This window comes from Rhinolophus ferrumequinum, chromosome 8, assembly GCF_004115265.2.
Source record: "Rhinolophus ferrumequinum isolate MPI-CBG mRhiFer1 chromosome 8, mRhiFer1_v1.p, whole genome shotgun sequence".
Lineage (NCBI taxonomy): Eukaryota > Metazoa > Chordata > Mammalia > Chiroptera > Rhinolophidae > Rhinolophus > Rhinolophus ferrumequinum.
In genome coordinates, this window is record NC_046291.1 from 8502098 (window position 1) to 8519703 (window position 17606).

A 17606-nucleotide genomic window follows, 5' to 3' on the forward strand; every position below is an offset into this window, starting at 1 on the left:
TTGCATGCATACATGCACACAGGCTTTAAAAAAAAATACCGAGGAGAAACTTACTGTTTTCACTGTGAAGATTCTTTTCAATGCCTCTTTTTGGTTAAGTAAGTGCTGAGCTACAACGGGTTTTGTATATTTCCATGGCAATCGGAGCTCACTCTAAGCAAACTACTTCTTAAACACACGTTCAGATTCTGAATGCTGTGATTTCAGATGCCGGCTCCTGCCCTACCAGCCTTGTGATCCTGAATTCTTTCCTCAGTTTCCTTATCTGTAAAATGGGGGGAATGAGGGTATTTGTCTCATAGTGTTGTTGTGAGGATCAGATTAGATGTAAAGCACAGTGCATGGGTCTGGAATATACCATGTTTCCCCGAAAATAAGACCTAGCTGGACAATCAGCTCTAATACGTCTTTTGGAGCTAAAATTAATATAAAACCCGGTGTTGTTATGTTATGTATTTTATTATATATTATATTATATTATATTATACTATATTATGTTAAAGACCCGGTCTTATATTATAGTGAAATAAGACTGGGCCTTATATTAATTTTTGCTCCAAAAGACGCATTAGAGTTGATTGTCTGACTAGGTCTTATTTTCAGGACAACACAGTAGTGTGTACAGAACACGTTAGCTTCAGTAGATGGAGAACTGATTAGGTCTTTGAGGATGGAGTGTAAGTACCAAGGGGTCCCCGTCTGTCTCCCTCACTTCTCCAAAGTAGAACTGGGGCTCATTTAAGTACCTGACTCCAAATCTTTATCTTCAGATGCTGCTTATCAATTATGTCATTGTTTTATGAAGGCTGCCTGGCTATTTTCAGTTTCTTTTGGAGACTTAGAAAGCATCTGTCCCTGATAAATGTGATCATTCAGGCTTTTAACTTTCTGTTTCCCAGGCTTTAGCACATGTGGCCAGAGAAAGTATGAAAAACTTACGTTACGAACTATGAGTAGCGATTCAATGTTATTTTCTCCTAAAGTGTATTTTTACAGCAGTCTAAAGTCAAGTACCTGGGTGGTCTCTCTCTCTCTCTCTCTCTCTCTCTCTCTCTCTCTCTCTCTCTCTCTCTCTCTCTCACACACACACACACACACACACACACACACACACACACACACACACACTGCCAGGAACCTGCTTTCGCGCCGGTACAGGCTGTTCAAACACTTTGCTTTCAAAGGCCATGGGAGCTGGACATTTTTAACGAGCCACCCTTTGTCTCTGTCTCCACAGGGGTACACTGTGAGTCGTACAAGGACCCCTGTGCTAATGTCAGCTGTCTGAACGGAGGCACCTGCGACAGTGAAGGCCTAAACGGCACGTGTGTCTGCACACCAGGGTTTACAGGCAAGTGGTCCAGGAATTGAGTGTTCACATTTACTGCAAAATCCCTGAGATTGCAGCTATTCAAAGCCCGGGACTCTCTATACATACATCCTTTCACATCCTTTCACCATATACGTAGTCACTGCTGGGATGAAGGTCTGTGTTTAAACAGCGGACTGTTTGTCCTGACATGAGGCTCTTCTGAAACTAGCATTTGTACGTAGCAGACGTGCTGAGACTGGCCCTGCTATACATTTTTGGAGCTATAGCTTTGAAATGTGGGGACATGAAAGTCAGGTGTGTAAGGTTTGTGTTAATGGAAGAAGGGGAAAGGGAGGATCAAATGCATCCTCTGTGTAAAAGCGAATGGATTTTGAAAAATGAAGAGAGAGTGATGGTGAGAAGCCCAGGAGACACTCCAGGTTCGGGGTTGATTGTTAGTGAAGGTGCAGATGCTACTGGAGTGGGGAGAGGGAGTGGAATGGGGAGGGAAAACTGCCTGAGGGCAGAGCAGGTGGGGAGCACAGGGCCGGCTCAAAAGGAGCCTTGGTGGCCACCGAGCTCTGAGTGGGAAGAGTCGCCTGTAGACTAGGGAATCCAGCCCAACCCAGGCTCCTTCTAAATCACTCCCTATGGGCTTCAGAGAGTTTGTGAATTCCCAAAACTAGGTGCGAAACGTTCTATGTATGTGTAAAAGAACTCTGAACCACTGGGGTAGGAAAGGGTCCATCCTTTGCCTTGCCAACAGAATGCGGGAGTCCTGAAATAATGAACGTGGGACAAGCTATGTTTTCGGAGCTTTGTTCAACCAACAAAAGCACCAGGTTGCTCTGGTTTGCAAGTTGGGAAAGGTTGACCTATAGGGAGCCCCTAGAAGCGATGGGTATTTCAGCTGCAGGATAACAAGCTGCCTGTTGTTGGCTGGAGAGCACCTTGCAGGCTACCTCTCCCTGCTGAACCACTGTGGTCCCCTCCCAAGCCTGGGAGAACTTCCAGAGCCTGGGTCCCCAGTGCATCTCTGGGGAGTCCCATTTGTGCTTCTGGGGAAGATGCCAACAGTCGAGATGTGGGAGAAGCACCTTCTGATCTTCTTTCTATTTATCTGTGTCACATCCTGTGTTTTCCTTTTGGGTTTTCCTTGGACCGAGGAGTGGGTTCACTCCAGAAAATCATTCGCAGATGGTTTTGTTTTGCTGACTGGTTTATAAACACACAGAGACATTTATACTCATCAATGGATGCAAAAATAATGTTGGGGAAGCATCCTGTTTTTTTTTTTCCCCCAGATATTTTTACCCCACAAATAATAAAAAGCCTGGAAGAAAAATTGGAAAATATAGTGCTATAAGAAAAAAAACAAAACCCACCACTTAAAACTGCACTACTAAGAGCTAGGAGATAACCACTGGTAACATCTTGATACAATATGCACACATATTTGAACGTAAAAGCAAACATACTGCTCATAGTATATTGTAACCTCCTTCTCACTTAGAAATGTGTGTCATAAATGTGTTTGCACACAAAGAAATATGCTTCTGTTTTATCTTTTTTACTGGCTGCACGTTAGTCCATTATATGAAATAATCATGTGTTTTGTTTGTTTGTGTTTTTTGTTGTTGTTTTTCCTAAACCCATTGTCAATTCAGCTTTTGGGGCGCTAAGAACTTTTCCCTGTTATAAACAATATTGCAATGAATATTCTTGAATATACATCTTTGTGTACCTCTCTGATTATTTCTTTGAGCTAATTTCCCAAGAATGAAGCCCAGGGTCCAGGAGAATCCTTCCATATTTCCATGTTGCTGTCCAGGAGAAAGCACTGTACCAATATTCACACCCTCCAAGAGTGCCCGCGAGCATGTGTTTCCTCATTTTCACAGAAGTACTGACAGTCGTCATTCTGGTGGCCAAAAATGCATTTATTTAAGTGTTGTTTTCACTTGTAGGTTTTTGATTCCTAGTGAGGTTGAATACTTTTTAAATATGTGTATGGCCACTTGTGTTTCTTCTTTTATGAACTTCCCAGTCATATCCTTTGTTTGCTATTCTACTAGACCATTCATGTTAACCTTCATTCTTGATTTGAAATAGCCCTTTATAAAAAGTCTATCACATTTTTATCTGACGTAGGTTGCAGATATTTTTCTGCTGTCATTTGCCCTTTCAATGTACATAAAGTGTTTGTTTTGTTTTCCATATATCATATTTAAATTTATGTAATTAAATCCTGATATTTTCTTTTGTTTTCTTCTTGTTTTATGCTAGAAAGAGCCTATGTATCAAGTTTTTATATTCTTCTATATTATTCTAATCATGTATGAGTTAATTTTGTGCGTGCAAATGTTTAATCCATTTGACATTTATCTTGGTATCTTACGGGAAATAAAGTGCTATCGCTTCTCCAGAATATTTAGCAAATCTCCAACTGCCTACTCAGCATTCACTCTTGGATGTCTCTCAAAGACACCTCAAACTTAGAGATTTTTCTCTCCTTTCCTTCTTTTAAATATTGGCTAGCTCATTAAATGGTATTACTACCACCTCAAGCTGCTCTGGACAGAAACTGGGGAATAATTTTTGTAGCCTCCTCTTCCTTCCCCTCACTGACATCCAAATGCCAAGGAACCCTGAAAACCCCCAGAGCCTCTCACTTCTCCGAGAGCCAACACCAAGCTGCCTTCACCTCCTGTCGGCACTAGTGCAGCCCCTCCCAGCTGTCTCCCCACGCCTATTCCCCTTCACCCCAAATACCTTCTCTACATGGTAGAGACCTTATAAAATACAAATCTGATCTTGTCGCTCCCTACTTAAAAGTTGCCTATTGGCGTTTCATTGTCTTAAGAGAAGGGTGAAAGCGCTTAACTTGATCGTCAAGACCCGCGTGGTGTGGCCCCATTTAGCCTTCCCAGTTTTGTACTGGGCCCCCACCTGCTTGATTCCTGGGCACCCCAATTCAGGTTCTCCTCAATAATGTTTTTCCCTTCTATCTGCTACTTCCCAGTCCCCCCTGTTCCCCACTTCCCGTCCCACACCACTGCCCTTTCTTTGTGGCACTCAGCGCAATCACTGGAAGCAAAAGGACTCTTCCACTAAAGTGGGTTCAAACATGGCACCAACTGGCCTTTGAAAACAACAGATGTCTGTTTCTCTTCAGCCCTGGTAATCTTTGAAACCGCAAAGGACCATAGCATGGTTCCTAAAGCTGTTTGGAGAGTTGTGCTGTTAATGCGTTTTACAGAATGCTGGTCCCGTGAGATGCTCCATGGAAAAAAGTGTCTGTGGCCAAATAAAGTTGGGATATGGTACACGCCATGTGGAGGTTCACGAGGGATGTCTGCACTCTGAGAGGTCTTCCAGGAAAGAATCGTATTTGCCTTTGTTTTATTTTCCAAATAAATTTCATCATAGAACCTTCTCCCCCCCGCCCACTTAAAAAAGAACCTATTGTATTCTGAGCACTGGCATTCTGTTGGAGAGAGAGGCTGATAAAATGCTACCTACCACTGTGCAGGGAAAAATGGTGTCTCTGCTCTTTAAATTGTTACCTTGGAACCAAATACTCTTTTGTTTTACCTGAGGTTTAGCAAAACTTACTCTTGGCCAACTATTAAGTGCTTAAAAGCTCCCTGATTGACTGGTGGAGAGAATTAGGCAAATGGTTGTCCCATAATTAGATATTCAACCCAGTGTCACATCTACCTTATGAGACTAGCTTTTTCAGTCCGGGTTTATTTTGCTCTTTTTCTCTAAGATCTCTAGATGGGACCTTAGATTATCGATTTGAAACTTATCCTCATTTAATGCTGATGTATGCATTTAATGCTATAAATTCTCCCTTCTATACAGCTTTGGCTGTGTCCCACAAATTTTATGTTGTGCTTTTATTTTCATTGAATTCAATGTTGTTTTTTTTTGTTGTTGTTATTGTTTTTTAGATTCCTTTAGATTTTTTTTTTTTTTGATCCATGGATTATTTATAAGTGTGTTATATAGTCGGGGCTCTTTTCCCCAGCATCTTTTGGCATTTCTGGTTGCTGGCTTCTCCAGCACTTAGTCTGGAACATATGAGGAAAAAAGGAAACTCAGGGAGCTCACCATCAGGTCGTGTCTTGGGTTCTGAGGTTCCTAGCCAGTCTATCTCCTTGTGACCTCTCAGATCTTCTCTTGTTTGTTTTATATACCTGGGGTACCAAGAACAATGTATACAAGTGGACACTTTGGTCAACGTTGCTCCAGCAGTAGTTCACCGTAATCAGAAGTGTCTGGACACGGATGGTAACCACTTTGAGCACCTCTTATAATTGCTAAAGTCAAATGTGACTTGTAGTCATCTTTTGTTATTGGTATATATCGAGTATTAAAATTTTAATAGTTTTTTCTTTTCTTAAAATGTGTGTACATTTTTTTGGCACCCTCTGTATAATGTCTGGGGTTCTTACTTGTACTTAATGGGAGGAATGAGAAACATATTTCTGCTCCAACTTTTTGGAAGCAGAAGTCTCACTCTGGCTGTTCTTAGAATTTTCCCTTTATTACTGGCTTTTTTAGCAAATTGATTATGATGTGCCTTAATGTGATTTTGTTGGTGTTTATCCTGCTTGGGGTTTGTTGCACTTTTTGGATCTGTGGTCTTACAGTTTTTTTTTTATCAAACTTGGATAATTTTTAGCCACTATTCCACCAAATATTATTTTATGTCTCTCCTCCCTCTTCTGGGACTCATATTACATCTGTGTTAGACTACTAAAAATTGTACAACAGATCACTGAGTCTCTGTTGAGCTTAAAAACATTTTTCCCCCTGAGCTTCAGTTTGTGTAGCTTCTATTGCTCTGTTTTCAAGCTTATTAATCTTTTACTCTGCAGCATCTAATATATTAATACCACTGTATTGTTTTGTTTTTAATTTGATGTATTTTTCATGTTTAGCTGTTCCATTCAATTCTTTTTTATATCTTCCATTTCTACCTTCATTTCCCCCACTCCCATGTTTCCCTTACCATTTTGAGCAAATTCCTTGTTTACTCACCATCATTTGTTACTTCTGGATCTCTGTCTTTTGAACTGATTTTTCTTCTGGTTATGGGTTACACACGTCTGCTTCTTGGCACGTCTAATAATTTTTGGTGGATGCTGGTCATTGTTAGTTAAGTTGTTGAGTGATTGGGTTTATTTCTTTCTTTTAAAAGTGCTGGCCTTTTCTGTGGTGAGTAAGCTACTTGCCAACCCGATGATCCTTTCAAGGTTTGTTTTTATGTTTCGGGAATGAGTCTATAGTAGCTTTCACTCGGGGGATTGTCATGCCCCACTGTTAAGGTGAATGCAATGGGAGAGGGGTGAGGGTGTCAGTGAAATATCTGTACTTCGACTTGTGAGAGGCTGAATCCCTCACAGTCCTCCATAAGTTTTGGGAACTGTTCACCTTTCGTCGTTTCCCAGGCCCGTGGAGTTTCATTTACTCATGCACAGTATTCAGTAACACATTTGAAGACGGCAGCTTACTACTGATGCTCTTTTTCTGAGTGGCTCTATCTTCTGTGGTAGTCTGTCCTGCAAATTACAGTTCTCTGGGCCTGTACAAAATCCAGTTCTCTTCAACTCAGTGAAACCATTGTGTTCTAAATTGGCTCCAGGCAGAAAGCCAGGACGATCGTGGTACTCAGCTGTTTTGTTTCCCTTCTCTCAGCTTTCACGGTCACGCTCTGCCTGTTGTCCAATGTCTTAAAAGTGTTTTTTAAAAATACATATTTCATCCACTTGTCTAATTATTTACAGTGGGAGGGCAAGACAGGCTCCAGTTACTCCATCATGGTAGAAGAAGTTCCAAATACTTTTTAAAGATTCATTTCATCTGGAATAAAATGCTAGTCAAGTATGAAGCCATAGTTAAAGCACCCAGTCCAGTGCCTGGCACATAGTAGGCATATACTGGGGGTGCCAAAAAAATGTATAGAAGTGGACACTTTGGTCAACGTTGCTCAAGCAATAGTTGGCCGTAATCAGAAATGTCTGGATGCTGATGGGAACCACTTTGAGCACCTCTTGTAATTGCAGAAGTCAAACGTGACTTGTATTCACCTTTTGTTATTGGTATATATTGAGATTACAATTTTAATACAGTTTTCCTTTCTTAAAATGTATATACCCCTTTTTTTTGGCACCCTCTGTATTTAATACTAGCTATTATGATTATAATGATTTTCATCGATATCATTCAGTATGAGCTCTATTAAACCAAGGATTTACTAAGAGCAATGGCTTGGTCTCATCTTTTTCATTTTAATTTATGGGAGGAAAGCATACAGAATTAAACAGTACACTTTTAAATTTGCATAAATACTACCAAATTTGATACCCACGGTACATATTGCCCCTTAGAAAGTAGTAGATTGAAAATCAATTGTGAAAGATTTAAAGTTCAGACTCTTGATTTCCAGCTTTAGTCAAGTAGAAATTGCATTTTGTATTCTCTTTACGAATGTTATTCGAGCACAACAGCAATTTAAAAGTAATTGATTTTTCTCCAACTCAAATTTTTAAAAAAAGTAAGCAAGTCAATGAAAAAGACATCTGGCTCAAGCCAGCAAAAGCATAAATATTTATTAAGTCAAACATGAGTAAAGAAAGATGATATAATATACTAAGAATTTTTCTAGTAAAATAAGTTAGAATACATATTGCTTGGAGCTGGAATATTGGGGTGTTGAAATACATAAAAACGTATAGTACTCTTAATATGGGGAAATGTACATGAACCCAGACTTGCTCTCCATAATTCATAACAAATCTTCAAATACCTTGCAAGACTGATGGCAAAAAGCACAATCACTGTAAGGCAGAGAAGAGCAGTCCCCTTAGGAAGTCTTCTGGTTGAAATTTTCCTTGAGTGGCTCTATCATCAGAATCACTCCATACTCCTACCACCAGCATATGACACAGTCAAAGCATCAAACTGAGAGCCAGCTGGCGGATAACTGACTCAACTGCAAGCATAGGTGTGTTAGTCTGTAAAATACGCCACTAGAGTAAATCTGAAGGTATCTGAGAACTGTGTATCACCCCAGGGTTCTCCCAGAGCACATGTGCTGTGGAAATAACTGCTAGTTCTTTGGACCCCTAACTGGCATGGAATTTACATCATTACTAATGTCATTTACTCCCCAGTATGGCTGTAATAAAACTGTGATAATGAAGGCAGAGTAGGATGGTTTGGGATTCTCTCTGGGTTTTAGATATTTGATAAATGTCTGCAGAAAGAGTTCATCTTATTTTCTCCGGCCATTCTCTATTCCTGTCAAATCCTTCCAATCTAGTGAGACCCAAGAACAGACAAATCTGGGAGTCTTGGACCTCTCCTGACTATGTTAGAGACCCTTAGAGATCCAGGAACCAATACACACATTAGGATAGCTCTGGGCCCTGAATTTGGCATTTACCTCCCTGGGGAGGCTCTGGGCCAGAGCAGGACTGGATGGACAGATCTGGGACTGCCCATAGTTTAAGAAAGTACAAGGGTTTGTTGTTGACACTGGACTTCTGTAGCAGAGTGGGCTTTTGAATTTTGCCGAACTATAGAAGTAGGAAGAAGTCAGGTCGTTTCTGTTGGCAATTGTTGCAAAGCCAACAGGGCATCTTATTTCAGAATTGGCAGTATTCCAGTGGGCGGCTAACGAAAACTATTGTTTAGTAAATATCTCAATTAAGCTTGTCTTCCTAAATGGTTGGAAAATAGTACTGACGTATATATTTGTTAAGGGCTTTGATTTCATCCTTTTAGCATTTCTCAGTACTTTGCTGTTTATATGTCTCTTCAACTAGTCTACCATGTAATACTGCTTGTAATAGTTTATAGTCTATGCCCTGCTCACTCAGAATGATTGCCCCATCAATAGAAAGACAACCCTTGAAATAGGTTCGTAAGAGGTGATCAATTTCTTGTCTTTCCTATTGATGTAAATGACTGTAGTTACTGCAGGAAACAAATTCACTTAGACACTAGTGAATTATAATCAATCTAGTAGGACCCAGAAGTAGCAAATGTTTCGTTTGACAGATTTTACTTTAAAAATGAAAGAGTCAGATGCCAGGTATGAAAAGAGTGAGAAAGGGAGCAGACGTGAAATATTTTAGTGTGAGATTCCTCCTCTAAAATGGTCTGTGAGTGTCATATGGTGGTTTTATAAATGTGAGATAAAGCAGTGGCAGGTAGAAAAACACTTCAGTGCTAAGTAAGGAAGCCTGGAAGTAATTACCCAAGTGTACACCGAACCATTGCCATTTGAAAATGGCCCAAATATTTGATTTTGTTCCTTTGTTTTAGTCTACGACTATAGCAGTGCTAGGGTTTGTTTGTTTGTTTTTTGTTTTGTTTTTTTCATCAATTTTTACATTTATCTAAGCAAATGGAAGCATCTTGCAAATATTTCTTTTCCTCATTTTTCAAACTTTTAAGAGCGATTGCCTCAATCCGAAGTATCCTCTTCTATTCAGCTTTGATGAGATGCCTTTAAATTCTGAAGCATGCCCATTTTGTATTGACTCGTGGTATGGCTTTAACGTCACAGAAAGACCGCTTTGTCCTTGTAACCACTAATATCAAGCGATTTCCTGGAAATTGGTGTTTGAACCATAGTGACGTCAGCTTAGTTCCCGGTTTCAACCAGGCTCTCCCTGAGGGGACAAGGATGTCCCAAAATGTTGGGTCTAGGCAGGGTCAGGAGCTCCAGGTCACATTTTTCTTTATGGGGGAGAGACAGACTGGCGTGGACGTGAGCGTCCCTCAGGCCACCATTTCCAGGGGATGATTTTGTCCAATTTAGGTTAACCACAGACTTCACAACTGCCTCTCCTTATGGCCTGATGCTATTCCCGGGCGTCTCAGGCCCTCCAGGAGCACGCCCAGGGACCTGGAAAGTGGGTGCATTTTCTGAATTGACTCAGTCCAGGCACACAGCTGTGCCTTAGCACTCTCCAGAAAATAGTGAAATGTCCAAACTCACACACTCAGACACTTCACTTGGCTGGAAAAAGAAAAAATCGTAAACTGAATTTTTGGCTTTCTGGAGTTTCAGGAAAAAAAGTAAAATGATTCAGCTGATTAAACACAAAATAAAATAGATTCCTTTAATAAAATTAGGAACCCAAATTTGCTTTCCTGATAAACTTCGAAAGCTTTGTTCAGACATTCCGGGAGAGTTCTGCACTTTATACACACAGCCCATTGGGCTCCACTGCTGCTGATCACGGGCCCAGCCTCGGATTTCTGCTCTGCCGAAGAAGGGAGGGGTGAGAGAGCCGCTGGTGCAGCTAACAGCCTCCTGCCATTTATTTCTCTTTATTTACTTAGGTGAAGAATGTGACGTCGACATCAATGAATGTGACAGTAACCCTTGCCATCATGCCGGCACTTGCCTGGACCAGCCCAATGGTTATACCTGCCACTGCCCACACAGCTGGGTGGGAGCAAACTGTGAAATCCGTACGTATTACTGCTGCTCAGCCGCTGGCATTTAACCTCACATTTTCAGTCACCAAGACGAGGATGCTGACCGGGCCCAGCCAGCCTCACGCCACTCACACATGAGGCAGTGAAGCCCCAGAGATCACCTGAGTCACCCTGTCTCCCGAATCCCAGTGTCGCAGTTTTGCTCGGTGCATTTTGCCACCCCTACTCCTTCCTGAGTCTGAATTCAGCCTTTCCACTGGAATGAGAATGTGTAGATGTCATCCAGAGTTCAGTGCTGCTACTACAGCCAAAAATGTGCTAAACAGAGAAACATTAGAGTCATATCACCAAGTACAGTCTCTGTGTTGAAAACGTAAAAAAGCACACCAAATGTAAATTCACTTTGCATTTATGTCTTCAAGTGTTTTCAGATGTATTAGGTTCCATCAGTTGCCTGGAGGAAAGTCCAGTGAGGATGAGCATAAAAGAAAATCTGAAAAACATTTTGAGCTGCTTAGAGCTAAGTGTTCTCTAAAGGTGAACTAATAGAAGTTTGAAAACATCACAATTGAGATTTTTATACATTGAAATGAAGTATCTGCTAGGATTGAGGTGAAAATGAGAAATGACAGGGAATTGGGTTTTCCGGTGTTTTGTAAACTGCTAAGAATTCGACTTTGAAAGGTGTTTCCTTCTTGCTTAAATTAGTCCTGGCAGGTGGATCTTTCATGAAAGCTCCCTTCTGGTCTTCTCACCCCCTCCCCTACTCTTTATTCAGATAAAGACAGCTCATCTACTATGTGAGTTTCACAGGAGGCAAATATAGTATGTATAAATAGCCCTGTGTCATGCAGGGTGTCATGCGGGGTCTCAGGTCCTGCTCCCCACATAAGAACGCAGGACATGGTGAGGCCAAAAAGGAACACCCATGGAGCCATAGGTAGGGTTGTCATACCACCATAGTCTCGCTGGCGGCTGGGTTGGAGACACAGGAAGCAAGAGACACAGGAAGCAGGAGCCACACGATGTGCAAACTGCCGTCCGCTTTTCTGCCAACCAACCAACCCCACTTACTAGCTGCAATCAGCGCTTGCTAGCTCAGCCACCATCTTCTTTCTAGACCCCTATTTTTTTGCTAGCGTAGCCAAGGCAGTTATATTAGTGGCCAATGGCTCACTGGTTACAGCTGACGGCCAACTAGCCACAGCTGATGGCCATCCAGTCACAGTTGATGGCCATTTACTACCTGAGGCAGCACCCTTTAGCATGAGGCCGAGAGCCTGGAAACTGCACTCCTGGCTCTGTCCCCACACTCCACCCCTACAGGGTCTCGCCTCACAATTTACGTGACAAGCATCTTCCGCGAGGGGCCCTGTGCGAGGAGCCTGGAGGTGAATGCAATATCCTGGACACAGCTAGGCTCTCTGGACACAGCCAGGATTTCTCAGGGCACCACGAGTCCTTCTGGGCACAGCCAGACTTCCTGGGCTTCTTAGGGTACCAGCAGTCTCCCCCGGCACAGCCAAGGCCTCTCAGGGCACTGCCACTCTCTCTGGGCACATCCTGACTTCCTGGACACAGCCAGGGCCTCTCAGGTTACCACCAGTCTTTCTGGGCACAGCCAGTCTTCCTGGGCACAGACAAGGTTTCTCAGGGTACCACCAGTCTTTCTGGGCACAGCCAGACTTTCTGGGCACAGCCAGGGTTCTCACATATTCTCGATGGCGGCTGCTCAAGACACAAAAGCAAACATCCTCCAGTTCTACTACATGGTGGTACGTTCCCAAGCCAACAGCCAAGAGGTCATTAAATTAGGGATGGAGCCCATTCTCCATAGTCCACAGTCATTCGCCAGGGCTGTGCGTTAGCCTCACAATGTGTGCCCTCTCCACAGGGCGAGGGCTCCAAGTCCTCCCCAACCTGGGGGTGAGGGCCTCAGCAAGCAATTCCCAGCCCACAGGGTCACAACGACCTTCACTTTCTCCGGCCTATGCTGGTTGGGGAACCGTCCATGTCTTTCCACCCCTCCACGGGTGTCCAGCTCTCAGGCAGCTGCTCCTCCTGGTCTTCCTGAGACTGAGTGTTCATAGGTACAAACTGCTCCACCGCCCTTCGGAGAGCTTTGGCCAGCACTGTACCCTGCTCGCTGCGCCATGTGTCATGCAGGGTGTCATGCAGGGTGTCAGGCAGGGTCTCTAGTTCCGCTCCCCACATAAGAACGCAGGACATGGTGAGGCCAAAAAGGAACACCCACGGAGCCATAGATAGGGGAGTCATACCACTATAGTCTTGCTGGCAGCTGCGTTGGAGACACAGGAAGCAGGAGACACAGGAAGCAGGAGCCACATGATATGCAACCTGCCATCCGCTTTTCTGCCAACCAACCAACCCCACTTACTAGCTGCAATCCGCTCCTGCTAGCTCAACCACCATCTTCTTGCTAGACCCGCATTTTATGCTAGCGTAGCCAAGGCAGTTATATTAGTGGCCAATGGCTCACTGGTTATAGCTGACAGCCAACTGGCCACAACTGATAGCCATTCAATCACAGTTGATGCCATTTACTACCTGAGCCAGCACCTTTCTATGTGAGGCTGAGAGCCTGGAAACTGCACTCCTGGCTCTGTCCCCATACCCTGTCTGTCTGTCTACCTGTCTGTTTCCTTCCTGAGCTGGCCTGTCTCTGCCTCTACTCCTCCATGCTGTAAGTGTTTCAAAAACAGATCCCTCACTAGTGGTCCACACTAACTAAGGCTGAATGGGCACATCTGATTCTTAGAGTGTGTCTGAGGTCGGGGGAGGCCAGTATTAGGAAACCTTATCCGTAAAATGGACCACATTCTCCAGCTTCAACTTCAATAACGAAGGTGCTGTTTGGGCTGTTACCTGCTTACTCTTTGTCTTTGCGCTTGGCTCAGAGCTTGAGGGGGAAGAAGGTAATTATTTTTAGGCCTCTCCCTCAACCTTCCCAAATGCTCCTAAACAGCATGGATTAGGACCAACTGTCCTTGCTGAAGATGGGTGAGAAGGACTCTCTTGCTGAAGAAAGGAACGAAAGGGATTCCAATGGTAAAAATGCTAAGGCTGTGATGTGATGTAGGAAGTTAAGACTGAAGTCGTGTAGGATAAGTCCAGTCTGGTGGGGCCTTTGGTGGAAAAGTTCGTAGAGCTGGGTCTGCAGGACCTGCCTTCTCGTCCTGGCTCTGGTACTCATTGTGTGCTGCATTTCATTGTGGGGAACCTCAGTGTACTTATCCATAAAATGGGACCAGTTTCATTCTAAAATTTGGTAATTCTCTGAAATGACAAATTTTGCAGTTTGGGGCAGAATATCTACTTACAATTTTTAAATCTTAACTGTGAAGATAAATATGTAAGAAAGTATGGATAAGAATTCAGGATGCCCTCAGGAAGTTCTGAAGTAAAATCCTACAATTATATGTATATATATATAAAAAAATCTGAATTTTACTTCCTTCCTGTGATGATAGTATAAGCAGAAGATACACAAGGATGGAATAATAAAAGGACAAAAGTTGGCCACATATTCTAGCTCCATCATATTCTGGCTATGTGACCTGGACAAACAAATTACCTCTTGGAACCCTGTCTGTCTCACTTGGAAAATGGTGATAAGAAGGTTGCTGTGAGAATTAAAGGAGGCAAATATGTGCATATTTCTGCCATGCAGTCGGCACTAAATAAATGCTAGTTGCCCTTTTTCTTTCTTTCTACACGATGGTAGCTCTTATACTGTGAGCTATTCCTGAGGAGGATGAACCTTTGGCAGTTGTCTTTTTAGACAATGTATCTGCAGGACACGGAACACTCTGAGCGGCCAAGGGTGATGGGGCCCGTCACATGTCTTGGTCCACACTTGGGCTCTCTGTTTGTCCAGAAGAGTGCTTTCCATTTGATGATCTCATTTGCAGCTCTCCATTAAGCCAATGTGCTAAAATAAGTGTCACTGCAAATTAGGCTCTGTGGGTTCCAGTGTTGGATGCTTCCACCCTTGACCTGAGTGTAACAATGGAGAACATGCATAGGAAGTTTTTGATGATATGTAGCTGGAGCCAGTGCCTAGAGAATTGGATCTGAATCAAATGGAATGGATCCAAGGACCAGAAGTGCAAGCACAGTCTGGCCTGTCAGTAGATAGGGGAGATACAAGCGGCCTCCAGTCCTGTGTGAGCCACGGGACATGTGGCCTCTGAGGTCTCTTTTTAACCCTGCGAGCATCTGAGAGCTTCTGAAACCAAGAAGAGGATCCCTGGATGGTACACGGTTGGGTCAGTAGATCTCAACAGGAAAGGTCAGATGTACACAGAGAAGAGAGAGAGCCATGGCCCACGTAGTTACATGGCCCAGAGGGCTACTGGGCCATCAAAGGCAGTAAAGGAGACGCCCGTTGGCCTGCCTCCAGAGGCCACATCACCTGCCTCCTTTTCTTACTCTTCTTCAGGTGACTTTATCCTGCTTTTTTTTCCTTGAACACGTCAAGTTCATTCCTCCCTTCAGGGCCTTTGCCTCTGCTGTTCCATATGCCTAGAACTCTCTTCCTTCAGATTTTAACACAGCCATCTTCTCTGCCTCGGGGGATCAGCTTAAATGTCACTTTCTCAGGTACTGTCCGTGAGGACCTAATTAATTTTCTACTGCAGCTGTAATAATTTACCACAAATTTAGTGGCTTAAAACAACAACACAAACTTGCCACCTTATAATTCTGGAGGGCAGAAGTCCAAAATAGGTCTGACTGGGGCCAGGGGGCTGTCTTCTTTCTGGATGGAGGCTCTAAGGGACAATCTTCTCCCTCGCCCTCTCCAATCTCTGGAGGCTGCCTACAGTCCTTAGGCTCCCAGCCCCTTCCTCGTCTAAAGAGCCAGCAATCATGCTGACCTCTGCTCCTGTTCTCACACCTCCACTTCCAACTCTCGCGCATTTCTCTTTCACATATTATTTCACTTGTGATTACATTGGGCCCGTCTGGATAATCCGGGATAATTTATCTATCCCCAAATCTTCCATGTAATCAGATCTGCAAAGCCCTTTCTTCCGTGGCAGGTAATATATTCACAGATTTGGGGAATATGACATGTGCATCTCTGGAAGACCATTCTTCTGCCTTCCATAGCATTCATGTCTCATTTCTTCCCCTCGTGTGTTCTTAGCAAATGTAATATTTTGAGATGATTTAGAATCAGTTTCTCCTGTGACAGCATCATATTAATCATTATGATGAGTATTTGCATAAACATGACTTAAACCCATTAAAAGTGCAGGAAGTGTGTGGGGACAGAATCCCAGACAGCAGTTTCCAGGCTCTCGGCCTCACCTGGAAAGGTGCTGGCTCGGGTAGTAGATGGCCTCAGCGCTAACTAGTTGCCATCATCTGTGACCAGTTAGCCATTAGCCATTAATATAACTGCCATGGCTACGTTGGGGTGTTGGTTGGTTGGCAGAGAAGCGGACGGCAGATTGCGGATCATGTGGCTCCTGCTTCCTGTGTCTCTAACCCAGCCACCAGCGAGAATATAGTGTGGTATGACTCCCCTATCTGTGGTTCCGTGGGTGTTCCTTTTTGGCCTCACCATGTCCTGCATTCTTGTACGGGGAGCGGGACTAGAGTCCCTACATGACAATGTGGTAACTAGAATGAATGCAGCTCTCAAGAACAGGACCCTGAGTTTTAGGCCTGAGGCTCTTGCTGCCCGACCAATGGCAAGACCATCTCTGGAGCTCAGTGTCATCACCCATAAAATGAGGGACTACATGAAAGGGTTGTGTTCTTCCTTCCAGCTCTAGAATTATAGGCTCCACCCTCAAAGTCGTATCATACTCTGCCAGGAAGCACAGTTATAATAAGGCAGAGACTTCCTTTTGCCTGTTCCCTTGCAAAACATGACAATGTTTTCTAGTGCACATGGAAAAGAGAAATTAGCATAAAATACATGTGGGATTCTCGCAAATACACACTTAAGAGTTCTCGCACATCGTGAAAATTGCTCCCTCACCAGTGAAGGGTGCTGCACGTGGAAATGAATCACTTTTTTATCAGCCATCACTAGAGGTTCTGAGACCTCAGTGGGATTTCCATGTGAAGTTGTACCATTTTAGTGGTCCCATGGCTACCTCCTGTGCCCCGTGTTTACCCCAGTAAGGAATGTTTCTTAGAAATTTGCCCCTTTAGAATTATTATTTACCCCCCCACCCCCCGCCATCAATAGTAAGCAGTAGAAATTGGGCAGGCCACACACATTTATCAAAACCATCAAGACAGTTGATCCAGAACTACCCTGAAAGGATCATTCAAATAACTTGTGTTTTATACATATTGTGAGGCAAATGGAAACCCTGAATTCTGGAAATTAACTAAACAACCCTGGTGAAATTTTAATTCTCTGCCACTCGTTCTTACTGCCTTGGGACTGATCACATTTTTTTCCTTTTAAATAAATATTTTGCTTTCCTAGAATCCAGGTCTAAAAATCTAAATTCCTTTAAGTCTTTACATAGTGGTGTTTTGAATCATCTGTGTAGGAGCTGTGAGCTTTATACGGTTAGAGTTACAGTCAGTTTTGCTGACTGACAGTTGGCCAGTTATGTGCACTGAACGGATGACTCTGTGGTTCAACTTCTGAGTTAGTGCTATTCTGCAGTTGAGAAATAGGTGAATTAGGCTATCTTGGATTATGCAGTCAATCAATAATCAAGCGCCCCTTATTGTCAGACATTGAATGTGGTGCCCAGGATATAGATGAATGACACAGCCCCTGCCTTCGGAAGCTCGTAATCTAAGGGTGTGTCCTCGTATGTGCTGGGAGTTCTAT

At 43.3% G+C, this 17606-nt stretch overlaps 1 protein-coding gene across 1 annotated transcript in view; it reads left to right on the top strand.

Annotated features, from left to right (window-relative positions):
- The window catches only part of DNER (delta/notch like EGF repeat containing), a 278622-nt gene that overhangs the window by 249345 nt on the left and 11671 nt on the right, over positions 1-17606 (top strand). The window contains exons 10-11 of the mRNA XM_033112831.1: positions 1238-1351; positions 10679-10810. Coding sequence (XP_032968722.1) covers positions 1238-1351; positions 10679-10810 — 246 coding nt within the window. The remainder of the gene's footprint in view (positions 1-1237; positions 1352-10678; positions 10811-17606) is intronic.